Raw genomic sequence first — 23,996 nt, 5'->3', positions numbered from 1 at the left:
TATTGTCATTTAAATATATTATTTTTTATCTAAAAAGTAATACAACAAAAATACTGAATTCCATTGAAAAATAAAAGCTTGAACACGTCAAAAAAATAATGAAATGAAAAACAACTGTCATATTCCTGACTTGGTACAGGCATTTCAGTATGTAGAAATTGTGAATTAAACCTAGTTGTATAGCTAGCTAAACTTCTAACTTCTTAAGAATGCCATATAATGTAAGTAATTATATAAAACAAAAGAAAATTTCAACAAATTCCATTTGAACTTATAATTATTTTACTAGAATTGATAAGAATTACCACCTTCAAAATTCCTATTCTAGCAGTACCTGGGCTGTACTTAATGACAGTGGTCGTTTATACCAGAAAACCTAGCTAAAGAGCCAACATAGCTTTCACTAGTAACGCAATACCATTCCTCTTCAAATTATTCATGAGATGTTAGTGAATTCTATAAATGGATTTTGAATGCATCTGTATAGTTCATCTTTATTCAAGCATTTATAAGCCTGCCAGAATACAAATGGTCAATATGATCAATGATGATAGCCTTCATATTCCACAAACATGTTTTCTTTAAACATATTCTATTTTTAAAAAATCATGTACATGACATACACATGTAAATACAGAGATACAATAATACTAAGGGATTCGGAAACAAGGTTTCTCTTATCTTAATCTGTCTCCCTGTTTGCAAGTACCAGCATAATGAACAAAAGGATGAAAAGACAAAAGGAAATTATTAAATGCCAAAAAAGGTGCAAGCCTGGGCAAACCGTGCAAGGGCTGTATAGCCAGTCAAGGTCGTTAAAAACTTCCATGCAAATTATGTAGCAGGGCCCTATGTATATCAGGAAAACAAAAACAAAAACATTTACTTTAATTACTTTATTTTATTACAGAAAGATATACATTATCATTAGATATTTTTCTACACATTTTAACAGGTTAAAAGTAATGATTTCACTTTTTCAAAATATATAGACTTCATGAAATAACACACTATTCAATCTAGTTCCTAAAATGTTAGTTTTAAAGTAAGACATTAACAAAAAAAATATAAAACAACTTCTATGTGAAATGTTCATTTCATAATCTATTATATTTCAGATCTCTTTTAACCAATAAACATTTGATAAACAAATCAGTATCTTTTCAGTAAAAATGTGTTTAAAAGCTGCATAAAAGGAATGTTCTGATTTGAAATGAGTTTCCTGAATTTTTTTAACATCAATCAACATAATTTAGTATCATAGTATACTAATATAAATGCGGAAATAAACTTTAAAACTACTTAATACATTGTATAATATTGAAAAGCCCTAGACTACAAAGGAATATAGGTTTTTAAGAACATGAAGAGAAAAAAATTCTGTAAGATAAATTCATTATCAAGAAATTGAAATACAACTTAACTTAGATTTCAGACAAAACCTGTAATAAAGCAAATGTTTTCTGTTAAAAATAAATGAGATTTGAGATTTTAAAATAATATGCAGCAAATTACCTCAGATGCTTTTGTTTAATTTTCAGGTAAGGATAACCAGACAATATGTAAAATACAACCTGTATAGAATTTTAAATTATTAAATTTTACAATAGAACTAAAAGATTCAATATTTATCTCTCCTTTTGATTGCTACCTTTGAAAATAATCTACAAGTCTAAAAAAATACTTTTATAGAGGATAAATACCCCTTTATACATTGCAAGAATACATATGCATATTAAAATATGAATGTATACCATGTATATAATATATTTGTCCTCAGAGAAGTATAAATCCTTGTCAAATAACTACTCTATATTAATACACCAATATAATTATCACAGTCTTATGCTATGTGTATAATAAAAAGAATTGCTCAATAAAATATCAAAGTTTTCATTGACTTTCATATATACACTTGTAAAACTTCTTACTACATGTGATGTGCATGTGCTTTTTAAATTGAACATATTATTCTTCTTCCATCAAACCAATCATGTAGGAATATGTTGGAATTATTATATAAGTAGGATTCTTGTCATTGTCTGTTCCTGTTTGATGCACACTTCTATTTCGGAAAATGCTTATTTTTTAATTAACTGATTGCACAGCAAAATGATCAGAAAGATGCAGCTTGGAAAAGTATTTAACCAACTATACTTCAAAATTGTGTCAATCATTTATAAACTACTTTGATTGTCTTATTGTAGCACATTTTGATTTGAATCCTGACACATACAAAAGATGGATCGGACGGGTCCTGAACCTTGAAATTCCGGGCTTAAAAAGATGAAATCTTGAGGTCCCGATTTAACAAAATTTAAATCTTGACATCCCAAAATTCGAAAAAAAGAATTTCCAGATCCTGAAAGGATCAATCCCGAAATCCTGTGCTTAAAAACACCTGATCCATATGTTACTAGGTCCTGCCCACCCTCATACAAGCTTTGAAACATAAAACTATGTCCAGATAGGTTAACATGTCTTCCTACCAATTTTTAACTTGCAAACTAGAACGTAAATAATCCAACTTAGTATCAATGTTTATATGCTTCATATTAATATCATAACTAGAGGCTCTAAAGAGCCTGTGTCGCTCACCTTGGTCTATGTGACTATTAAACAAAGGAAGCAGATGGATTCATGACAAAATTGTATTTTGGTGATGGTGATGTGTTTGTACATCGTACTTTACTGAACATCCTTGCAGCTTAAAATTATCTCTATCTTTATGAACTTGGCCCAGTAGTTTCAGTGGAAAATTTTAGTAAAAATTTACAAATTTTATAAAAATTGTTGAAAATTGACTATAAAGGACAATAACTCCTTAGAGGGTCAATTGACCATTTCGGTCATGTTGACTTATTTGTTAATCTTACTTTGCTGAACATTATTGCTGTTTACAGTTTATCTCTATCTATAATAATATTCAAGACAATAACCAAAAACAGCAAAATTTCCTTAAAATTACCAATTCAGGGGCAGCAACCCAACAACGGGTTGTCCGATTCATCTGAAAATTTCGGGGCAGATAGATCTTGACCTGATAAACAATTTAACCCCTTGTCAGATTTGCTCTAAACGCTTTGGTTTTTGAGTTGTAAGCCAAAAACTGCATTTTACCCCTGTGTTCTATTTTTAGCCATTGCGGCCATCTTGGTTGGATGGCCGGGTCATCGGACACATTTTTTAAACTAAATACCCCAAAGATGATTGTGGATAAGTTTGGATTAATTTGGCCCATCAGTTTCAGAGGAGAAGATTTTTGTAAAAGATTACTTAGTAGATTTACGAAAAATGGTTAAAAATTGACTATAAAGGGCAATAACTCCTATATGGGTCAACTGACCATTTCGGTCATGTTGACTTATTTGTAAATCTTACTTTGCTGAACATTATTGCTGTTTACAGTTTATTTCTATCTATAAGAATTTTCAAGATAATAACCAAAAACAGTAAAATTTCCTTAAAATTACCAATTCAGGGGCAGCAACCCAACAACAGGTTGTCAGATTCATCTGAAAATTTCAGGGTAAATAGATCTTGACCTGATAAACAATTTTACCAATTGTCAGATTTGCTCTAAATGCTTTGGTTTTTAAGTTATAAGCCAAAAACTGCATTTTTCCCCTATGTTCTATTTTTAGCCGTGGCGGCCATCTTGGTTGGTTGGCCGGTTCACCGGACACATTTTTTAAACTAGATACCCCAAAGATAATTGTGGCCAAGTTTGGATAAATTTGGCCTAGTAGTTTCAGAGGAGAAGATTTTTGTAAAAGATTAAGATTTATGAAAAATGGTTAAAAATTGACTATAATGGGCAATAACTCCTATATGGGTCAACTGACCATTTCAGTCATGTTGACTTATTTGTAGATCTTACTTTGCTGAACATTATTGCTGTTTACAGTTTATCTCTATCTATAATAATATTCAAGATAATAACCATATAACGGCAAAATTTCCTTAAAATTGCCAATTCAGGGGCAGCAACCCAACAACCGGTTGTCCAATTCGTCTGAAAATTTCAGGGCAGATAGATCTTGACTTAATAAACAAATTAACCCCATGTCAGATTTGCTCTAAATGCTTCGGTTTCAGAGTTATAAGCCAAAAACTGCATTTGACCCCTATGTTCTATTTTTAGCCATGGAGGCCATCTTGGTTGGTTGGCCTGGTAACCGAACACATTTTTTAGACTAGATACCCCAATGATGATTGTGGCCAAGTTTGGTTAAATTTGGCCCAGTTGTTTCAGAGGAGAAGATTTTTGTAAAAGTTAACGACGACGGACGACGGACGACGCCGGACGCCGGACGCCAAGTGATGAGAAAAGCTCACTTGGCCCTTCGTGCCAGGTGAGCTAAAAATATGTTCTAGAAGGGACTAATTGAATCCCAGATCAACGTAATCTCTGTTTTATCAGCCATGAAAAGGAATGTAAAATAATTTACGAAGTTACCCACTAGTGTCGGACCTGTCTTTTACTCATACTTTTTCACATACAATGATTGGATTTCAATACATTATTCAATTACTATTAAATGTAAATGTCATTTCAATAATTAATTTTGAAACACACCAGTAATTTCAAAATTAAATCTTTGAATTCTCATATTTAATTGTTTTTTCCCTTTCCCTTTTTTATTTGCTACTTTATCAATCATGTATAATTTGTATAATCAGTTACTTTCATATGTTAAACATTATTTTGATGAATAGCAACACTCATCATTTATAACTTCTGCTTCATCAAATTTTTTGTCCCCACAAACATTTATCATTCATTATTATACAATCCTAAAAACTACAAAATATTATCACATCACAACATCCATAAGTTATTTCCCTTGTGCCACACCTTTAGCCAACATTGGTCCAGTTTTGTGTAGATATAAAACAGGCCACACTAAATAATCGATTTTGCTGCCACTTTTTGTAAACACATTGTAGTCATTTTTGTTTAAGTTTTCTCCTGAATTCACATCAAAATTTACATATAGAGGTGGATCTGATATCTGCATCATCCAACAAAGTTCAGAACATTTCTTGATATATTTTACAATGTACTTCTCACTGGATAAAGTCTGTTGTGTAACACTCTTCACATGGCATATCTGTAAATAGAAAATAATGTTTGTATTGCATCTTGACATAAATCATCCCCAATTCCTCTCTCTCTGTTTTAATCTAACATACAAAACAGTATTTTCACAGATCACTATAAAATCATTGGAAAACAGTATTTTGAAGGTTCTCAAGTAACATGTACTGCGCACTTGCAAATTGTATAATTTTATTTCTTCAAATTAAAAAAATAATAAAATGAGGAAAGATTGATAATGGGTAAACTATACTAAACTTTTCACCAGAGACCAAATGATTTGAACATACATTTTACAAAAATAAATAACTCTTAATATTGAACAGCTAGTACATTTGCCTTTCTAGATAATGTTTAGTTTTAAGAAAGATTCATCAATAGCTAAAAAATAGCAATACAGATAAAAACTGAAAATCCTAGTCAATAAAAATCTGATTTGACGTAGGTTTGCATGAGCAGGATTGGAAAACATACCTCTAAACTAGTTTACCATCCACGAATTTCCTAGGCAACTTGGACACCTAGGCCCTAGGTATTTCAAATGAAGTTAAAGATTGTATATATGCAAAATATAAACATGCATGCAGTCTGCTAAAAAAAAAATCATATAAATTACCTGGCCAACAACTTCTAAAGACTCAACTGCTATTTTCTTTTGAAACTCCTTCACAAAGATAAGACATCTGTCTGATAAAACTACATTCTGTCCCTGAAAGTGAAAGAAATAATTTGATAGCTAATCTCCTTATAATTGACATTTTTGATAATTGAAAAAATAAATGAATCAAAATTTAATTGTGATTGCAATTTATTAATTTTAAGGTACAAAGTATTTTGAATTGTAAGGTAGTTTGAGTTCAACTAAATTGTATTAAAACAAGAGGCTCTCAAGAGCCTGAATCGCTCACCTTAAATTTTTTGCTTAAATCTTCCATGAATGATTATTACTTTGCTGATCATTTTTGCTGTTTACAGTTTATCATTATCTATAATGATATTCAAGATAATGACCAAAACCTGCAAAATTTCCTTAAAATTACCAATTAAGTGGCAGCAACCCAACAATGGTTAGTTTGATTCGTCTGAAAATTTCAGGGCTGATAGATCTTGACCTAATGAACATTTTTACTCCCTGTCAGATTTGCTCTAAATGCTTTCGTTTTTGAGATATAAGCCAAAAACTGCATTTGACCCCTATGTTCTATTTAAAGTAAGGGCGGCCATGTTTTTTGACGGATCAAAAATCGAAGCACACACTTTGTGCAGGATAATCTAAGGAACTATCATGCTAAGTTTCATCCAAATCCATTCAGTAGTTTCAGAGGAGAAGATTTTTTAAAGTTAGCAAATATGATGAACAAATTGTGAAAAATTGTCATTAAAGGACATTTACCCCTTAAGGGGTCAATTGATCATTTTGGTCATATTAACCTATTTGTAGATCTTACTTTGCTGATCATTTTTGCTGTTTACAGTTTATCTTCATCTATAATAATATTCAAGATAATGACCAAAAACTGCAAAATTTCCTTAAAATTACCAATTAAGTGGCAGCAACCCAACAATGATTTGTTTGATTCATCTGAAAATTTCTGGGCTGATAGATCTTGACCTAATGAACATTTTTACCCCATGTCAGATTTGCTCTAAATGCTTCCGTTTTTGAGATATAAGCCAAAAACTGCATTTGACCCCTATGTTCTATTTTAAGTAACGGCGGCCATGTTTTTTGACGGATCAAAAATCGAAAGCACACACTTTGTGCAGGATAATCTAAGGAACAATCATTTTAAGTTTCATTTAAATCCATTCAGTAGTTTCAGAGGAGAAGATGTTTGAAAAATTGTTAACGACGACAGACGACGACGACGACGGACGCCAAGTGATGAGAAAAAGTATAATTTTACTGACTGATAATTTCCTTTCTCAGCACAGTAATATATAATATGAAATTTCGCTACAAACTAAGGGCACAAGTGTCATTGTCAATGCAAACATCAACGTCATCACAGGCAAAATAGGTATAAACAGATTATCTGTAGTCCTCTCAACTTGATTACTTTTTTCACTTTCGCCATACCTGCAGCTCAAGCAAGCAAGAGATTAAATCTGATTGAGTAGACCACCAATTAACTTATAAAATACATACACCATGATTCTCCATGAATCCGATAGATCTGTTTATCAGGGTATCTCTCTGTTCTTTGGCTAATCTTTGACACCAATCATAACAGCGCTTTTAAAATAAAATACTCATAAAAAAATCAATGTAAAAGTCTCACTGTGCACTACCATATATTTAGATACTATGCATGTCCTTTATTTTCTACTTGACAGGTAAAATTGTATTGTGCATTACTTGGATTTAATACTTGCCTTTGAATAGGACTTTTGAATATGTATAAGATGGGATAGTATTTTGTCATTTAGAATGAATAGAGTTATCTTTCTTTGTACTGATTATTTTTAGTATTTATACTGCAGTGTCACTATAATTTAGAGTCCTACTACTGACCTGATGTGTTCATTTCATGGTTGCATACACAGGTTTTAGAGAAAAATAAAAATTTGTGATCAAGTGATCAATTGACTACCAATTGATATATAGCCTCTCTGAAATTGCACTCATTGATATTTTTGAAATTTAAAAAAAAGTTACCCAACCAGTAAGTTGGTTGCAAACCTTTATTTAGGAAGAAAAAAAATTTAATTACAAAATCTGTAATGAAGTGGTAATCTTTTAAGGGGCAAGGATAGTGTGCAGTTGTGTGTGCTAAATATAGTTAAAAAAGTTAACAAAGTACCTTTAACAAATCAAGCATGACCTTGACGGAAGCTGCCTCATCCATATCATCCTCAATAACTTCCATAGCATCTGTGTATTCATCTGTATATAATGAAGAGAATTTCTCTGCTAATGAGGTTGGACGGTTCATATCACTTAAGTCAGCAATGTTAGGATTGTTATCTCTCAGTTTGTTGCCAGCAGCTTCACTCAGTCTGAAATTAAGTACACATATAAAATTCTCCAGAATTTTAGTATTGAATCATTCTTTTTTTAAACAACTTATGTCTTTTTCATTTAATTAAGATGTCATTATTAAATAAAATAATACACACTGATTGTTCTGTGTATTTCAATAACATTGATTATATACATATATGTAGCTGATTTTCTCTTACTCTTAACAGATTTATACTTTTCCTGACTTGTTGATTATTTTAATTAATCAAAGTGTGGTTAGTTTGATCTGAGCTGTTAAATGGTCAAAGTTTGATTACTTTCTTCTTATTTTGTTATTAATATGTCACGAAAAAGTAACCATGCTTTATGACAACACATAAGTGGACATCTTTTTGCAGATCATAAAGAAAGATAAGTTTGTCTTCATATCGTCTATAAATCCTTAGAGAAAAAGATTCCGTCACAGAATATTATTTCATACAATAATTTATTTGGCCGTTTTGAAATTCAAAACTTAAATGTCTAGAATTGAGACATATCTTAACACTTGATGCAGTACTAGTGCTTCTTAAAACTATAGTGTTTTATGATGATGTAGCAGGCAATCATATTTTTGCCCAAAAGTTTCTAGGATTGCTAAATAGCAATTGTACAATTAATGAATGTGTCCTACAAATCGTGATGTTGATTATTCAACACAAAACTATATTTTACAAAAACACTACCTGTCTCTCAGATCATTGATTTCTCTCTTCAGATCGGATATATCATTGCGGTGTTTGAAACAATTCTGACAGCTTTTGGATTCAGATACTACCTGTGGTGATCGTCGTCTGCAAACAAACAAAATAGTACTCAAGGTGTTTCACACTTGCATGTCAACAAAATCTAATTTTTAAATAAAACATAATATGAGAACTTATTTTTTTTAAAACAGATATCATTTTGTTCCTGACTTTAGAAAGTGTTAGGATAATTTATTATTTCAGATCATATCACAATTTTGCTCCTTATACCTTTTTTAACAATGCTCTAACATTTTAATAAATAAACACAAAACTAATATACAATATCAAAGAACTTAAACCTGAACATTAAAGCTCATCCAAAGTTTGTATATTATTGGTAATCATTTGTTATTCTAGTACTTTGGCTTCATTATTATAAGTTGGAAATTGGAAACCAATTTTTGCGGATTTCATGGAGACAGGGAAACAACAAATTTAAATATTCAAGGAATTTAAAATTCTGTATGATTATATGGAGCGATTAGCAAAACAACGAAATTAATTAACCACGAAAAATTGGTATCCCCAAAAATAAATTCCACAGAATTTTAATCTGAATCAATGAATTATGAGCGGTAAACTGCCAAAATCTCACTAATATATAAATGAGATATTTATACATGTGAACCTATATAAGTAAGAACTATTTTGTTGGGTTTTTGCCTCATTAACATTTACCCACTGTCTCTTTCAAATCAATTTAAATTATGTATGAGCTGATAGAAATCCACCTTAATATGCAAATGATTAAATACAGATGTTTACTTATTTCAGGTTTTAAAAAAATCAAAATGCAAAGTCTGTAACAGTTTGAAAATTCAGGAGACATAAGAACTCTACAAAACAGACCAGTATTCATCTTTCAATTCATATCTGAATGTTCCAAAATCAATCAAATACTTATTAATGTATTTATAGCTGACTGAGCGGTATGGGCTTTGCTCATTGTTGAAGGCCGTACGGTGACCTATAGTTGTTAATGTCTATATCATTTTGGTCTCTTGTAGACAGTTGTCTCATTGGTAATCATACCACATCTTTTTTATATGTATCATGACATGCATTTACATAAGGCCATTTTCTGTCCCATGCAGCTTATATGATGATGCAGCTATAATACAAATTGAAACCTACAATTTTTACTAAAATTTCCCATAACCTTAAAGATCAACAATTTAAAAATACTTCGCCGAGTGCTGCCTGATACAACCACAGAGCTCTAACTCTGAACAGTTGGGACAAGCTATAAGTTTGGACACAAAATTCACAGTTGATACTGTCTAAATTTGGATTGTGATCAAATTTTGACATAATATAGGTTTCTGACACAAAATAAATGAGTTCAAAGATCTTAAAAATTTTAAATGGGGCATTTAATTAACCTAGTATGGTCTTATATTCAAAATATAACAACATGGTAAGATTCAGCATATAAAAAAAAAACACATAAAAAAATATAATTTTAGTTGAAACCAAACAAATTGTTTTTGAAATACACTTGAATTAAAGTTATTGCTTAACTACATGATCATCAATATACTTGATATATGAACACAATTATGTTTTTGCAGTCGTATAAAAAATATTACCTAAGTCTGTCTTCAATCTCTAATTTCTCTACATTTAGAATTTCAAGACGATTGTTTAGAGTTTCATTATTTTGTCTTTGTGATACAACTTCTGTATCTAACTCCTTATTTTCCCTCTTTAACTTCTGGACATCTCTTTCTAAAGTTTGTAAATGTCTGCACCTATAAAATAAATATTATTTTCAAAAACTACTTGGTGTCTAAAATACAGAGTAAAGTGAGTTTTCTGTTGAGTAATTTGATCAACTAGTATATATATATATATATATATATATATGTGGTTTACTTATAAATAGCATATGCTTGTGGTACCAAAAAGCTAACAAATGTCATACTTTTGCTGTGGATTCTGTTAACTGTAATTATTTGGTACATTGGTAAAAACTTTTACTATATATTTATTGATGTCGTGAATCTATTTGCCAGTTTGAAAAAGAAAAATAACTTTTAAGTTATCCCAAAATGAACGAAATTGTAAGCCTAAAATTTCAAGAAATATGTCGCTATTCATTCTTCAGAAAGTGCCTTGGATCCCTGTATAGCATTCAAACATAGCCTTCATTAAATTTGTAATACTTTATTGCTATTGTTCCGCCATTACTGGTCATCATAAAGGTTCCAGTCAAATTTTGACGTCATTATACAAAATATCTGATCCTACAATGGAAAAGTGATTGTTGTATGACGTCAATAGTTCAAGTGGGGCAGATTCTCAGGTCAAGCTAACAGATTTCCAAATAGCAATAAGGTGTATACCATACTAAGGCAAAACACAGAACTATTTTTACATATGAAAAGCAGAGACTTTGATCCATATTTACCTTTCTTCCAATCTTTTCACTTCTGATAGTTTTTCCTGGAGGATGTTCTTCAGTTCTTTATTTTCTTTGTGTATTGATGATTTTTCTTTGCTACTGATTTCAAGCCTAGAATTTAAGTTTCAAATAAACAGTCGAATAATTTTCTGCAAATACTTTCTTGCTTCTTCTTGAGATCTGTACAGAACTTTGAAACCTATACTTGGACTTTTTGAGAACAACATGTGACTTTGAAAAATAAATTTGACTTTGAAAAATAAATTTGACTTTGAAACATAAATTTGACTTTGAAACATAAATTTGACTTTTAAACATATATTTAACTCTGAGACCTCTATTTGGTTTCTTGACTTCTATATTTGACTTTGTGACCTACATTGACTTCTTGAGATAACTATTTCGAGTATTCAGATATCTTTATTAGCCTTCTTGAAATCTATATTTTACTTCTTTAGACCTATATGAGACTACTCTATTATCCTTCTTGGGATCTCTATAGGACTTTTTGAGATCTCTGTTTGACTTTATGACCTATATTTTTATATATTTAAAAATATTTTACTACTTGAGATCTTAAGTTTCCTTCTTGATATCTCTGTTTCCATTCTTGATATATCTACTTCCCTTCTTGAGATATCTATTATACTTTTGAGACTTTCTTTCTTGACTTCTATATTTGATCTACATTGACTTCTTGAAATTAAGGAATAACAGTACTGTAGTTGAAGAGTTGACACCGTCAATTGCAGATTTGACGGTCGCAAATGCACTTTTACTGGCGACACGTAGCGGAGACAGTAAAACGTAGATTTGCGACTGTCAAATCAAAATTGACGGTGGCAACTCTTCAACTACAGTACTGTTATTCCGATTCTAATGCATTACAAAAAGAAGTAATACGATTAAACTTGAAAAATTGTCTAAATTTGACAAATAGAAAAAAATCTGTGAAACTTTATAAATGCTTTTGGCGCAAAGACGTCATGGGTAAACGTGACGTCACACAAATGAAAACTTACAAACTGGAAGATATTATGGTACCTGTACGAATCAAATTCGGATAAAACTACATTAAAACTGCGAATTCGAGGTAGATGTTGTTTTACTTTCGATTATATAGCAGTATTTGAACATTTGTTTATTCAATCAATTCAAAATGGCGGGTCCCTCCTTAGTTACGCCTGGTCAACTGTGGATTTGACAGCAACTTTTAGCCAATGAAAAAAATTGTTATATAAAAATTGCATTAGAATATCTATTTGAAGTATTCAGATCTCTGCTAGACTTCTTGAAATCTATATTTAACTTCTTTAGACCTATATGAAACTTCTCTATTTTCTTTCTTGAGATCTCTATTTGACTTTATGACCTATATTTGATTCTTGAGATCATTAGTAACCTTCTAGATATATCTATTTCCTTCTTGATATCTCTATTATACTTTTGAGAAATTTTTTCTTGAGATATATATTTTGACTTTGTGGCCTATACATGTATTTGACTTCTGGGATATCTTTTTGAAGTATTCAGATCACTATTTGACTTCTTGAAATCTTCTTTAGACCTATATTAGACTTATATATTTTACTTCTGGACATCTCTGTTTGACCTCTTGATATCTCTCTTTGGCTTCTTGTAGTGTCTATTTGACTTTGTGACCCATGTTTTGCTTCTTGAGATCTCTATATGACTTCTTGATATCTATGCATCCCTTTTTTTAATCTATATTTACCTTTTTCAGATCTCTATATGACTTCTTAATATCAATATTTTCATTCTTGAGATCTCTTTAAGCATTTTTGAAATCCATATTCAACTTCTTGAATAAAGTGTTTCTTTACCAAGTACATGATATTTATTCTGCAATCAGCCATTTTGCTAATTAAGGAAAAAAAAATGGGTTCACAAATAACCATATACCATATTATTGAAAATGAAAGAATATAGTTAATGAAACAGATTCTCAACCAAACCACAAATATATCCAAAGACATCCAGACAATAATATTTATCCAAAGCATGACAGTTATATAATATCAAATTTAAGAACATAACATTACAGTTTACCTCTTATTCAATTCTAAGTTTTCAGAACCCAGCTTATGAACTTGTCTTTTCAAGACCTCTAACTCCTGCAACCTTTTAAAACAAAATAAGATATTGATGAAGAATGCTCTCAATGAGATAGGAAACAAATGGATGCAATGTACATTTTACAGGGTATAAATAACATATATCAACATCAAAACATTAGTTCAATGATATTTCTTGATTAGAGGTTTGTATTAAAGGGGCTGCTAAGGCTTCTTAATGTTAAAGGGACAAGATTTGTTTGTGGAGTCATTATTATTTATTAAAACGTTTAAAAGTCTTAATACCAAAGACACCAAATTGCTAAGCACTATTTGTAGATAACAATATCCGACAAAATTTCATGTTTTATATTCTAATTCCAATACAAAGAATAAGGAAGTATATCAACATTACATTATGACTCCTACTGCATCTATCTCAACTCTCTTTCTCTCTCTCTATCTGTGAATCTGTGTTCAACAAAGTTTGCCATTCATATTTATACTAAATATTGAATACAGACAATACTCATAAAATTAAAATGTCAAGTTTTTAGCAATACTCTTAATTAAAATGACATTTCATAACCTGTAGCCTTAGTGACAGTGTTCATACTAATTAACATAAAATAAATTAATAATTACTCATTAAAATTCATTCTAATACTTTATTTTTTACTTTATTTTTCACACCTCCATTTTGAATTAAGGATTTTATTCTCCCATATCAATATTTGTAATTTCACAAGATAATAAATGTTACAAATTGTTTTAGTCTGTAATTCATAAAAAAACCACACAATTTGTCTTGAAATGTAAATTTATAAATTTGAAAAAAACATACATGTAAAAAAAAAAATCCTAATTAATCTGCTGACAGATAAATAGCTCATATTTTTTTACCTCTGATTTAATTCTGACTTTTCCTGCTGCAGATTTATTATTCTATTTTGAAGAACTTCTGAAGTTTCCTTTGAATCTACTAGTTCCTGGAATCTATAATGAAAAGTAACAATGATAAGAAAATGAATACTTTCCAATACTGTAAATTCACAAATTATTATGTGCATTTATTATTGCGATTTTTCACGAATGGACAACATTGCAAGTTTAATTATTGCGTTTACCAAAAAATCTGCATAAAGACCTATCTTTCTGTTATCAAAATGCGAGTTCTTATTATTGCGATACTCATCCAGTCGCATAATTCACATTAATAAAAACCTCGCAATAATTTCTGAATTTACAGTAATAATGATCATGCAATACTTTGTATTCTGCACATTGATATATTTTCAAATTAAAACTCTTTATTTACTACCATGACTACCAAAGCAGACATTTTGTTGGGAATGAAACATGAATGTATATAATCCACAAAATTATAACCTCAACCAAAAATTAACCTTAAAGAACATTACGAATATACTGGAATTCAAAATAAATAATCATCACAAAAGATTAAAAACACACATTGTAACAATCGAAATGTAAAACTCCTTAGTATGGAATAAATTTTCCATGGTTAAAGAAATTTTGAAGAACACTATAAATCCTTTGAAATTATAACCCACTATAATAGTATAGCTATTAAAGCTGATGAGATTAATATAATGTTCTTAGGTTCTGCAGGCAGTTGCTTCAATATGTACCTTAATTTCAAATTGTTGATTTCTTGTTCTTTGTCTTGCAAAATGTTTTGAAGTTCTTCACATCTGTTGCCTAAAGAGGACTTGTTTAAAGCTAACCTAGAGGATAAAGACAAAGCATATGAATGATTGACGTCTATGACAAACAAAATTGAGAATGGAAATGGGGAATGTGTCAAAAGACAACAACCTGGCTAAAGAAAACAGAAAACAGCCAAAGGCCACCAATGGGTATAAGAAATATTACTGTAAATAAAGAAATTATTGCAAGCTTTTTGTTAATGCGAATAAAATGCAACTGGATGTGGGACCTTTCACTTCCTTAGCTCAACCACTTTCAGCTGACTAAGTATCTACCACATGTTTTAAGGGAAGCAGTCCTGTCACAAAATTATCACTTTAATCAAGCAAGGTTTTTGCAAGTTATTGTAAGGAAACCATTTGTTTCACACACATGAAAGGTGGATCAGTCAGACCAATTGATGACCATAGGCTTCAAAAATTATTTGGGATTATAAAAACCAAATAATATAATTTTATATAATTTTTTTTTCTCAATTCTGCAACCAGGTGGATCTGACCAGGTGGACTAAAAATATTTCTCCTCTTCATCTCTAGAAATCCCGTCTCTAAGAACATATAAATTGTTAATGATGGCAAATAATGATTTAGTTTTGGACAGATCTCTGCAGTTATACTATGTAAATTGTTGATAAATAAGTAGTCTTTGTTTTCAATTCACAAATACCATAACTTTTTAGTCTTTAATCAGGGTACAAGCTATCTGTATGGTGAGGAAAATAAATGTACCTTACTGTAGTAAAAATACACAAAAGAACATTAAAGTTGATTTTTCTTTTAAAAAAAAATGCATGCTTAATTTTAAACAAACCTGTTTTCAGATTCTTTTAATTGCTTGGATAAGTTCTGGAGATTGTGCTTTAACTCAGTATTGTCTTTTTGCAATTTCGAAGTTTCATCTTTACTGAACATAACCCTGTCAAATAAAATACAGGATAAATCTAATTGTCAATCTTGTAATGCTTAAGTGCTTATTTCAAAGGAATAGAATGAAAGGGCCTTTTAATTAGCTCACATATTTAAAGGAAAAAAACAAGTGAAACTGCGAGCTACTGCTCACTGATGATACCCCCGCCGCAAGTGGATAATATTAATAGTGTAAAAATATGCAAGTGTTCGGTAAACAGGAAGTTGTCGAGTGATGAATCTGAAAACGCATCACACGGTATAGCTGACTTATATAAATCCTGAAACCAAATTTCAGTCATCCTTGTATTGTAGTTCCTGAGAAAAATGTGACGAAAATTTTCAACTTGGCTATCATGTGTAAAATCATACAAGTGTTTGGTAAACAGGAAGTTGTCGAGTGATCAATCTGAAAACACATCACACCGTAAAGCTGACTTAGATAAACCCTGAAACAAAATTTCAGAAATCCTTGTATTGTAGTTCCTGAGAAAAATGCGACGAAAAATATTCATGGGACGGACGGACTGACTGACAGACTGACGGAAGGACAGACAGAGGTAAAACAGTATATACCCCCCCCCCCTTTTTTAAAGCGGGGGTATAATAATCATCAGAATCTTTAATGACAATAAAAAATACTAAAAATGCAAACTATGGAAATGTATAAGTAGTGAAGTTTTACAGAAAAATTGTGAAAATTTCCTTAAATCTGACAGTTAAAATCCTATTTCAATATAATAAAAAAAAAATGAAAAAAAATTGCAACCAAAAGCTTACCTCATTAATTCAAAGAATTGTGAAAACTTTCAATTAAATCTGTCAAAGCAAACACAAGATTTGAAAAATTATTTAAATCTGACATTTGAAAGTCTCTTGACCCTTGAACAACAGACCAATTATGTTTGGATAGACAGACATATGGACTTTATCTTCTTACAATATAACTATGATGGGTATTTAAAAATCACCTCAGCTTGTTTTCTAAATCTTTCTTTTCCATATCCAAATTTTCCAGTTTTACAATTAAATCTCTGTTTTCTTGTTTCTGATCTTCGACACTTTCTGTAAGTGTCTGCACATCAGAAACAGCATTTCTATACCTATTAAATAAAAATTATGCACAATAAGATGAATAACAAGAATGTGTCCACAGTACATGGATGCCCCACTCGCACTATCATTTTCTATGTTTAGTGGACCGTGAAATTGGAATAAATTCTCTAATTTGGCATTAAAATTAGAATGATCTTATCAAAGGGAACATGTATACTAAGTTTCAAGTTGATTGGACTTCTACTTTATCAAAAACTACCGTGACCAAAAACTTTAACCTGAAATTTGCAATATCATTTTCTATGTTCAGTGAACCGTAAAATTGGGGTCAAAACTATAATTTGGCATTTAAATTAGAAAGATCATATCATAGGGCACATGTATACTAAGTTTCAAGTTGATTGGACTTCAACTTCATCAAAAACTACCTTGACCAAAAACTTTAACCTGAAGCGGGACAGACGAACGAACGGACGAACGAACGAACAGACGGACGGACGGACGAACGGACGCACAGACCAGAAAACATAATGCCCCTCTACTATCGTAGGTGGGGCATAAAAAGGATAAATTATTAACAACTAACCTCAAATTTCAGCAGTATTTGTTTAGAAAGATGAGATTTATGTGAACATTTAAGGCTATTGCTTGTGCTCCATCATGTCATGTCCAAAGTCCAGACTGTTCAAACTTTTTCAACACTTTATTGTCTTGATCATTTTTATTAAAATAACAAAACACATGGAACTGCCACAGTAAAACTTTATGATGCTTGTTTTATCAGGATAACTTAATTTATAAAAAGACCTGTATAAGACTTGTGAAAAGATATTTGAAATGCAGTGAGGTGGAAGTTTTTGCTCTGAAGAATAGCAATAAAAGCATTGTTCAGTGTACTTTCTGCAATTTTTGCTGTGCAAATACTAATTTTGTAAATTTGTATGGCGACAATAGCATGAAAGGCTAAAATTATCTGGAACATAGTCACAAACATTTTTCAGACCTGACCAATGTTATAAAGCTTTTGGTTTTGAGAAGTTTTTAAAAAAAGTACATCGCCACATGGGAATTGTACAATGCTCCTTACTGAATAATACATCAAATAAACATATTATTGACACCTATCTAGACTTGATGTGATTTCAACCTTAACAAATTGATTATTGTCAAAGGTCTTTGTCTACCTCTTGGTATTTTTCAGATTTTTGTGTTGTTGAGTTTTCAAGTTTCTCCTATCAAATAATTTGTATGTTTACTCTATTGTATAACATGTGTCAACTGTAAAGAAAATTTAATAGGTTAAACAGGAAAAAGTGTGTGCAAACGGGTCAGGATCCATAAACAGCAAATACGGCAACCTGAGTAAAGACAAATTTCGTTGAGCAAACATCTAGACATTTGTGCAGGAGGAAAATTCTAATTTTTTCCTATTCTTCAAAGTCTTGATTATAAGCAGAACTATTTCATTCTTTGAGAGCATGTTAATTTAATCTTAAATCCTATTTTTTTTCTAGCAGACTCGGGTACTTAACTTTTTATCTATAAATCACATTTCTCTTCGTTTCGATAATTCTCAACGTAGTAAACATTAGAATACATTACCCTTCTTCAAGATCTTTAATGTGTTTCTTTAAATTAGATATGTTCTTTTCAGAGTCATCAATCTGTTCCAGTTTTGAATTTAGGCTCCTACAAACAGAAATAGATTCCAAAACTTCCATTGAGCTGTTCATTATAATGTGATGCAGCTCACATGATGCATTGATATATTGTCACTAATATACTTCATAAATCAAAACTTCTGTATACATGGTATAACCACAAAGAAATCATTCATAAACATTGGAATAGCTTCTTCAATTCCATATAGGAAATACAAAATAAGTTGCCTAATCTATAATAAAGGGCAAGTATTATTCATGTATTGATACTTACTGCAATTCATTTTCCAGTTCCATATTTTCTTTCTGAAGTTCATTACGCTCATCTTCCAGTGCCTTCTTTTGATGTTTACATGCTTCAAGATCATTCTTATTTTGCAGCATTTCATAAGAACTATACTGATTTGCCTTTTCTCCTGTTAACCTATTTAATAATACAATGAATAAGTTTATATTTGTGTACTAAAATGAGATTCTATTGGTACACTTTCAACTCAAGTTTCATTGAATCTATGAATGAAAAATCTATGTTTTCTGACTGTAAGGCAATTTCGATCAATATTTGAAGCAACAATGTATTATCTTATATTACAAACAGTAATGCTATTGCATTGATCATGTTGATGCTTGGACAGCTAGATAACTAGATTTGGATTTTTACTACAGGTTAATCTAAAAGATGCACTCTTTGTACCTTTTTTATAGTACCAGCACTTAATCAAAGAGCAGATTGCTCTGAGGGATACGATTTCCGTTGTTTCATTGACACATGTATACATGTAGCTGGATAATATTATTTTCAAAACTAATTCAACTGCACTTTTAAAATAGTTACAAAATAGCCAATCAGGGATAAAAGTGTATGAACAATGTAATCAGGCCTATGTTTTATTTTTGTGCTATCTATTCCAAGTTTACTTTCCACAGCAGTCACTGAGACTCAGAGTGAAAGAAGGTATTTCACTTCGTATCTTATCACCTATTTTCCCATGTTAATTCTAGGAGGAACCCCATTCCTAACTCTTTAAATATTTAATTTCCTTTGGGTCAGTGATCATGACTCCTTTCCGTACACATTTATCGGTTTAAATTGCGATCGTTTTTAATATAATACACTTCATTGACAGAACAAGCTAATACTCGACGTATTGTTTTGATTCAGAATTCACGGAAGTTACTTCCGGAAGGGAGACAACTTGAAACGATAATATGGAAGACTCCAATTCGCATGAAGGGGTGTTCTACGATGTGGACTATATTTATTTTAATTTAAATGATGCATATGATTTAAAATTATGCAACAACAATAACCTTCAATAGCAGACATACACAGAAAAGATCCCATGAGTTAAAAATTAATTAATTGAGTGGGGAATCCAGAGCAACCATTCAATCGAAAACCCCTTGAAGTCAAGAAAACTATATGCATGCGCATAATTTCCAAAACAAACCCTGGAGCAAGAACGTATATTAAATGTTTATTAAACGACCTAGATGGTTCTCTATTACTTTATGGAAGTACAATCTCAAATATCAGTTTCATAACGGTAAAATATAAGAAAAACTCCACTTCAGTTCTTATATGACAGAAATAGATTTATCGGAATTCAGAGAACCCTCGCATTTTATCAAAACTGGGAATTCCCTCTGACGTGTTTCTAAATTTATAAAAACACTAAATATAAATACTGCTTAATTCTGATTTTCCGTGTTGTTAAAAACACGCATATAAGCCAAGGGAATTATCAAACATGAAGATTATGAAAAGAACATTATAGGAAAGTTGTTAAAGTTCAATCCCTTTGTTTGTTTTTACCTTTTAAAGCAAGACAATCATAAGAATCTGAGATGTTCCTTAATGTTTAGAATAAAACGATTGACGTGAGGGCAATGCTCTGAGCCACCGGTATAAGTCTACAGTTTGCTTGAAAGCAATTGTATCCCAAAAAACTAATCTAACCTATGCAAATCACAATAGTTTCATTTTCAATTTTGGGAGTAAATAAATAATACATGTACAAAGTAAGAACATTTGGATTCATTCATTTCCTTTGTTATCAATTTTTGTTTTGGTTTAAGAATTTCTTTCTATCAAGTATTGGCTGTTCCAAAAAATGAAGAATACATGAACCCAGAAGAGGAACTTTAAAATCCTTACTATGGGTGAGCATCAAGTATAGTAAAAACATAACATAATTTTAATTTGCCTCAAGTAACAATCAGGAAATTGCTTTTCCTGCAAAGGAAATATGTTGAAATAGACCATTCCTAACTAAAACATTTTGCCAAGTATTCAAATTTCACTAGAAACAGAAAATAATTATGAATCCATAGTATTTATAAACAAATCTTTTGCTAGATATTTTTAAGGGTCAATCATAATCATGTAGATTTTTTTATTATTGAACTGTTAAGAGTTATCAGATTCAAATGTATGCTTACTTGCAAAAAACATGTTTCTCAGAAAAGTGATCAAATAAAAATACCTTGATTTTAAAGTTTCAATCTCATGTTCCATTTGCCTCATTTTGTTATTATCATCCCTATGCTTTGATTTTAAAGTTTCAATTTCAAGTTTCATTCGTTGTATTTTGTCATTATCATCCCTATGCCTTGATTTTGAAGTTTCAATCTCATGTTCCATTCGCTGTACTTGGACATTTTCATCCGTGCAACTAGATTTCAAAGTATAAACCTCGTGTTCTAATCTCTGTATTTTGTCCTGATCATCCCTGTACCTTGAATTTAAAGTTTTTACATCATGCTCTGATTGCCTCATTTTGTCATTGTCTTCCCTACACTTTGATTTTAAAGTTTCAATCTCCTTTTCATATAGTTGTATTTTTTGTAAATCTTTTTCCTCCTTATCCTTGAACAAGGCAACTAACTCTAACTTTTCCCTCTCTTTATTCTGAAGTTCTTCTCTTGCAAGAACTTGTTCCGTATTTTGGTTTTGATAAGAGTCTTTCTTCTCCCTTAGTAATTTCTGCAGTTCTATTCTCGCTGAATTTCTCTCTTTCCTCAGTCTTTCATTTTCATCGTTTATTTTAGTGGAAGCATTATCAGAGCTCATCCTATCAGCTGTTTCTTTTTTGTACCTATAAAGTAAAATACACCCATGATTACATCATCAGCACTTTTGAGGAAAGGTAAAATTGAGAATGGAAATGGGGAATGTGTCACACAGACAACAACCCGACCAAAGAGCAGAGCTGAAGGCCACCAATGGCTCTCCAATGCAGCGAGAAATACGGCATTTGGAGGTGTGGTTCAGCTGGCCACTTAACAAAAAATGCATACTAGTTCAGTGATAATGGATGTCATACTAAACTCCAAAATATACACAAGAAACTAAAATTAAACAGCATACAAGACTAACAAAGGCGTACATACAGTTATTAAAGAAAACCACATTTTTGTTTGGCCTATATATCTCAAGAATACAAAAAAATATCTGATATACGGTAACAAGGCTTACAGGTTTCATGAAGACTCATCAATTTATTTTAATGACATCTGTAATTTTAAAGTCTTTAAAATAATCTGTCCACCTGAAGAAAACACATTTCAAATTATTTTAAGTATACCATGACTGAGGCCCTTGCTGTTGAAAGATTTAGGTGGATGTTGGTGTAGTTGGAATTGTCCAACATTTATCTAACGTTACTTATGCTGTCAACTGCTGGACCATTACCAATTTATTGAAGCATAAGGTTTTTATGTCTCAAAATTCTAAAGTTTCAATCTTGAATTCTGTGTAATTATTCAATATTTTAGGAGCATGTTAATGATCCCTTGACACAACTTTGAGGGATTTTTATGTTGCCTGTTGCAAGACAAGCTTTTTTTAACTATTGCCTTTGGAAGTAAGAAGAGAAAAAAATCAGTCCACTATCTTTGCCACAGTAAAACGAACATGAAATTCAATTTGGAACTTCTTATGATAGGACTTTGTGCTTTGCAAAAAAATTGATTTAGGAATTACAGATTTTTTTTATCTAAACCAATTTTCTATGTCGAGGAACAACAGCTTATGAAAATATAACTCACCCATATAACTACTCTAGCTCACTTTTTTTCTTTTTTTACAAAAGAGAACTATTCAATAGTTACCTTTTCTCTAAATTATCTAACTCCCTTTTCACTTCTTCTAGTGAGGCCTTTAAATCTTCATTTTCAGTTCTCATGTTTTGAAGATGTGTAAGATCAGTATCTAGTTTTATGGATCTGTTAAAAATGATATCATACATAAGTTGGAATTAAACTATTCTTTACATAGCAAAAATATATCAATATGCATTGCACATAATTTGAATGGTGGTTCCTCTGAATTCCAAACACTACACTAGATCAACCATTAACTCTTTCTCCATCAGAAACATTTTATTATAATTTAATTTTGGAAGTAACGCGTCTTCTAATTGGTTGATGTTATTTTGTTATCAGCCCATAGACATAATTTAGTTATGTGACCGTGACGTCGTCAACGTTTTTTCATGGTTTTCTACGGTTTAAAATGGAATTTAAAATTAAATTATAAGAAATGACTGTAATATTTTTTCTGTCTATTCGAAATAACATAAAAAATATGGTGCACACTGTTAAATAACCCGCTACACAGGTTATTCAGTGTGCACCAAATTTTTTATGTTATTTCTTCATAGACAGAAAAAATATTACAGTCATTCCTTAAATAATCATTAAGTTTGCAGGAAATAAATAAAACTATAATGATGAAATAAACGTTTTGTCTTTACTCGCCATTTATGGCATTTACAAGAGTTGCTGCTTAGAAGAAAGAAGTCTTTATATGGACTTTACAATTCAATTGACATGTGATAAATAAATACAAATTCATAATAAATTTAACCACTTGTTGTGAGGGTATACAAACTTAATTCTTGTCATATAGAAATCATAAATATTTATTTAGTTATTTTACTTTTGTTCTCTAATACTTATGTTTGACGAAATGACAATTTGTGTTTAGTGTAATAGAGAGACATATGAATGGAAGGACAGATAAATGGACAAAGGAAAAACAAGTATATCTGCAGGGTGAAACATCTGTTAATAGGATTTTAAGTTTATGCTACATGTCCTAATAAATTATATGTGTTTGCAGTGGTATTGTTACTCATGTAACTGTTTAATTTGTACCTGGATTCTAATTTTTGAAGTTGATCTGATTTTTCTCCAAGATTGTGTTGCAGATTATTTTTCTCTCTCTGTAATGACATATTTTCTTCCGAACTTTTTTGCATCCTAAAAAATAATGTGTCACTTAATTCTTAAAGATATACTTTAACG

General features: G+C 30.8%; 1 protein-coding gene across 1 annotated transcript; it reads right to left on the bottom strand.

Moving 5' to 3' along the window:
- Positions 1–881: 881 nt before the first annotated feature.
- LOC143042188 (uncharacterized) lies at positions 882–23,947 on the bottom strand. The gene is made up of 17 exons (XM_076214457.1): positions 23,847–23,947; positions 22,800–22,913; positions 21,173–21,784; positions 18,961–19,110; positions 18,628–18,714; positions 16,941–17,072; positions 15,875–15,979; positions 14,986–15,081; positions 14,237–14,329; positions 13,329–13,400; positions 11,265–11,369; positions 10,444–10,605; positions 8,792–8,899; positions 7,906–8,101; positions 7,251–7,337; positions 5,718–5,810; positions 882–5,114 (listed from the first exon to the last, which is right to left on the bottom strand). The coding sequence occupies exons 1-17, from the start codon at positions 23,924–23,926 to the stop codon at positions 4,839–4,841; spliced, it is 2,568 nt and encodes an 855-aa protein (XP_076070572.1). The 5' UTR covers positions 23,927–23,947; the 3' UTR covers positions 882–4,838.
- Positions 23,948–23,996: the final 49 nt, after the last annotated feature.

Source organism: Mytilus galloprovincialis, chromosome 8 (assembly GCF_965363235.1).
Source record: "Mytilus galloprovincialis chromosome 8, xbMytGall1.hap1.1, whole genome shotgun sequence".
Lineage (NCBI taxonomy): Eukaryota > Metazoa > Mollusca > Bivalvia > Mytilida > Mytilidae > Mytilus > Mytilus galloprovincialis.
The sequence above is the reverse complement of the archived record's forward strand: the minus strand, read 5'-3'. Positions and strand labels throughout refer to the sequence as shown.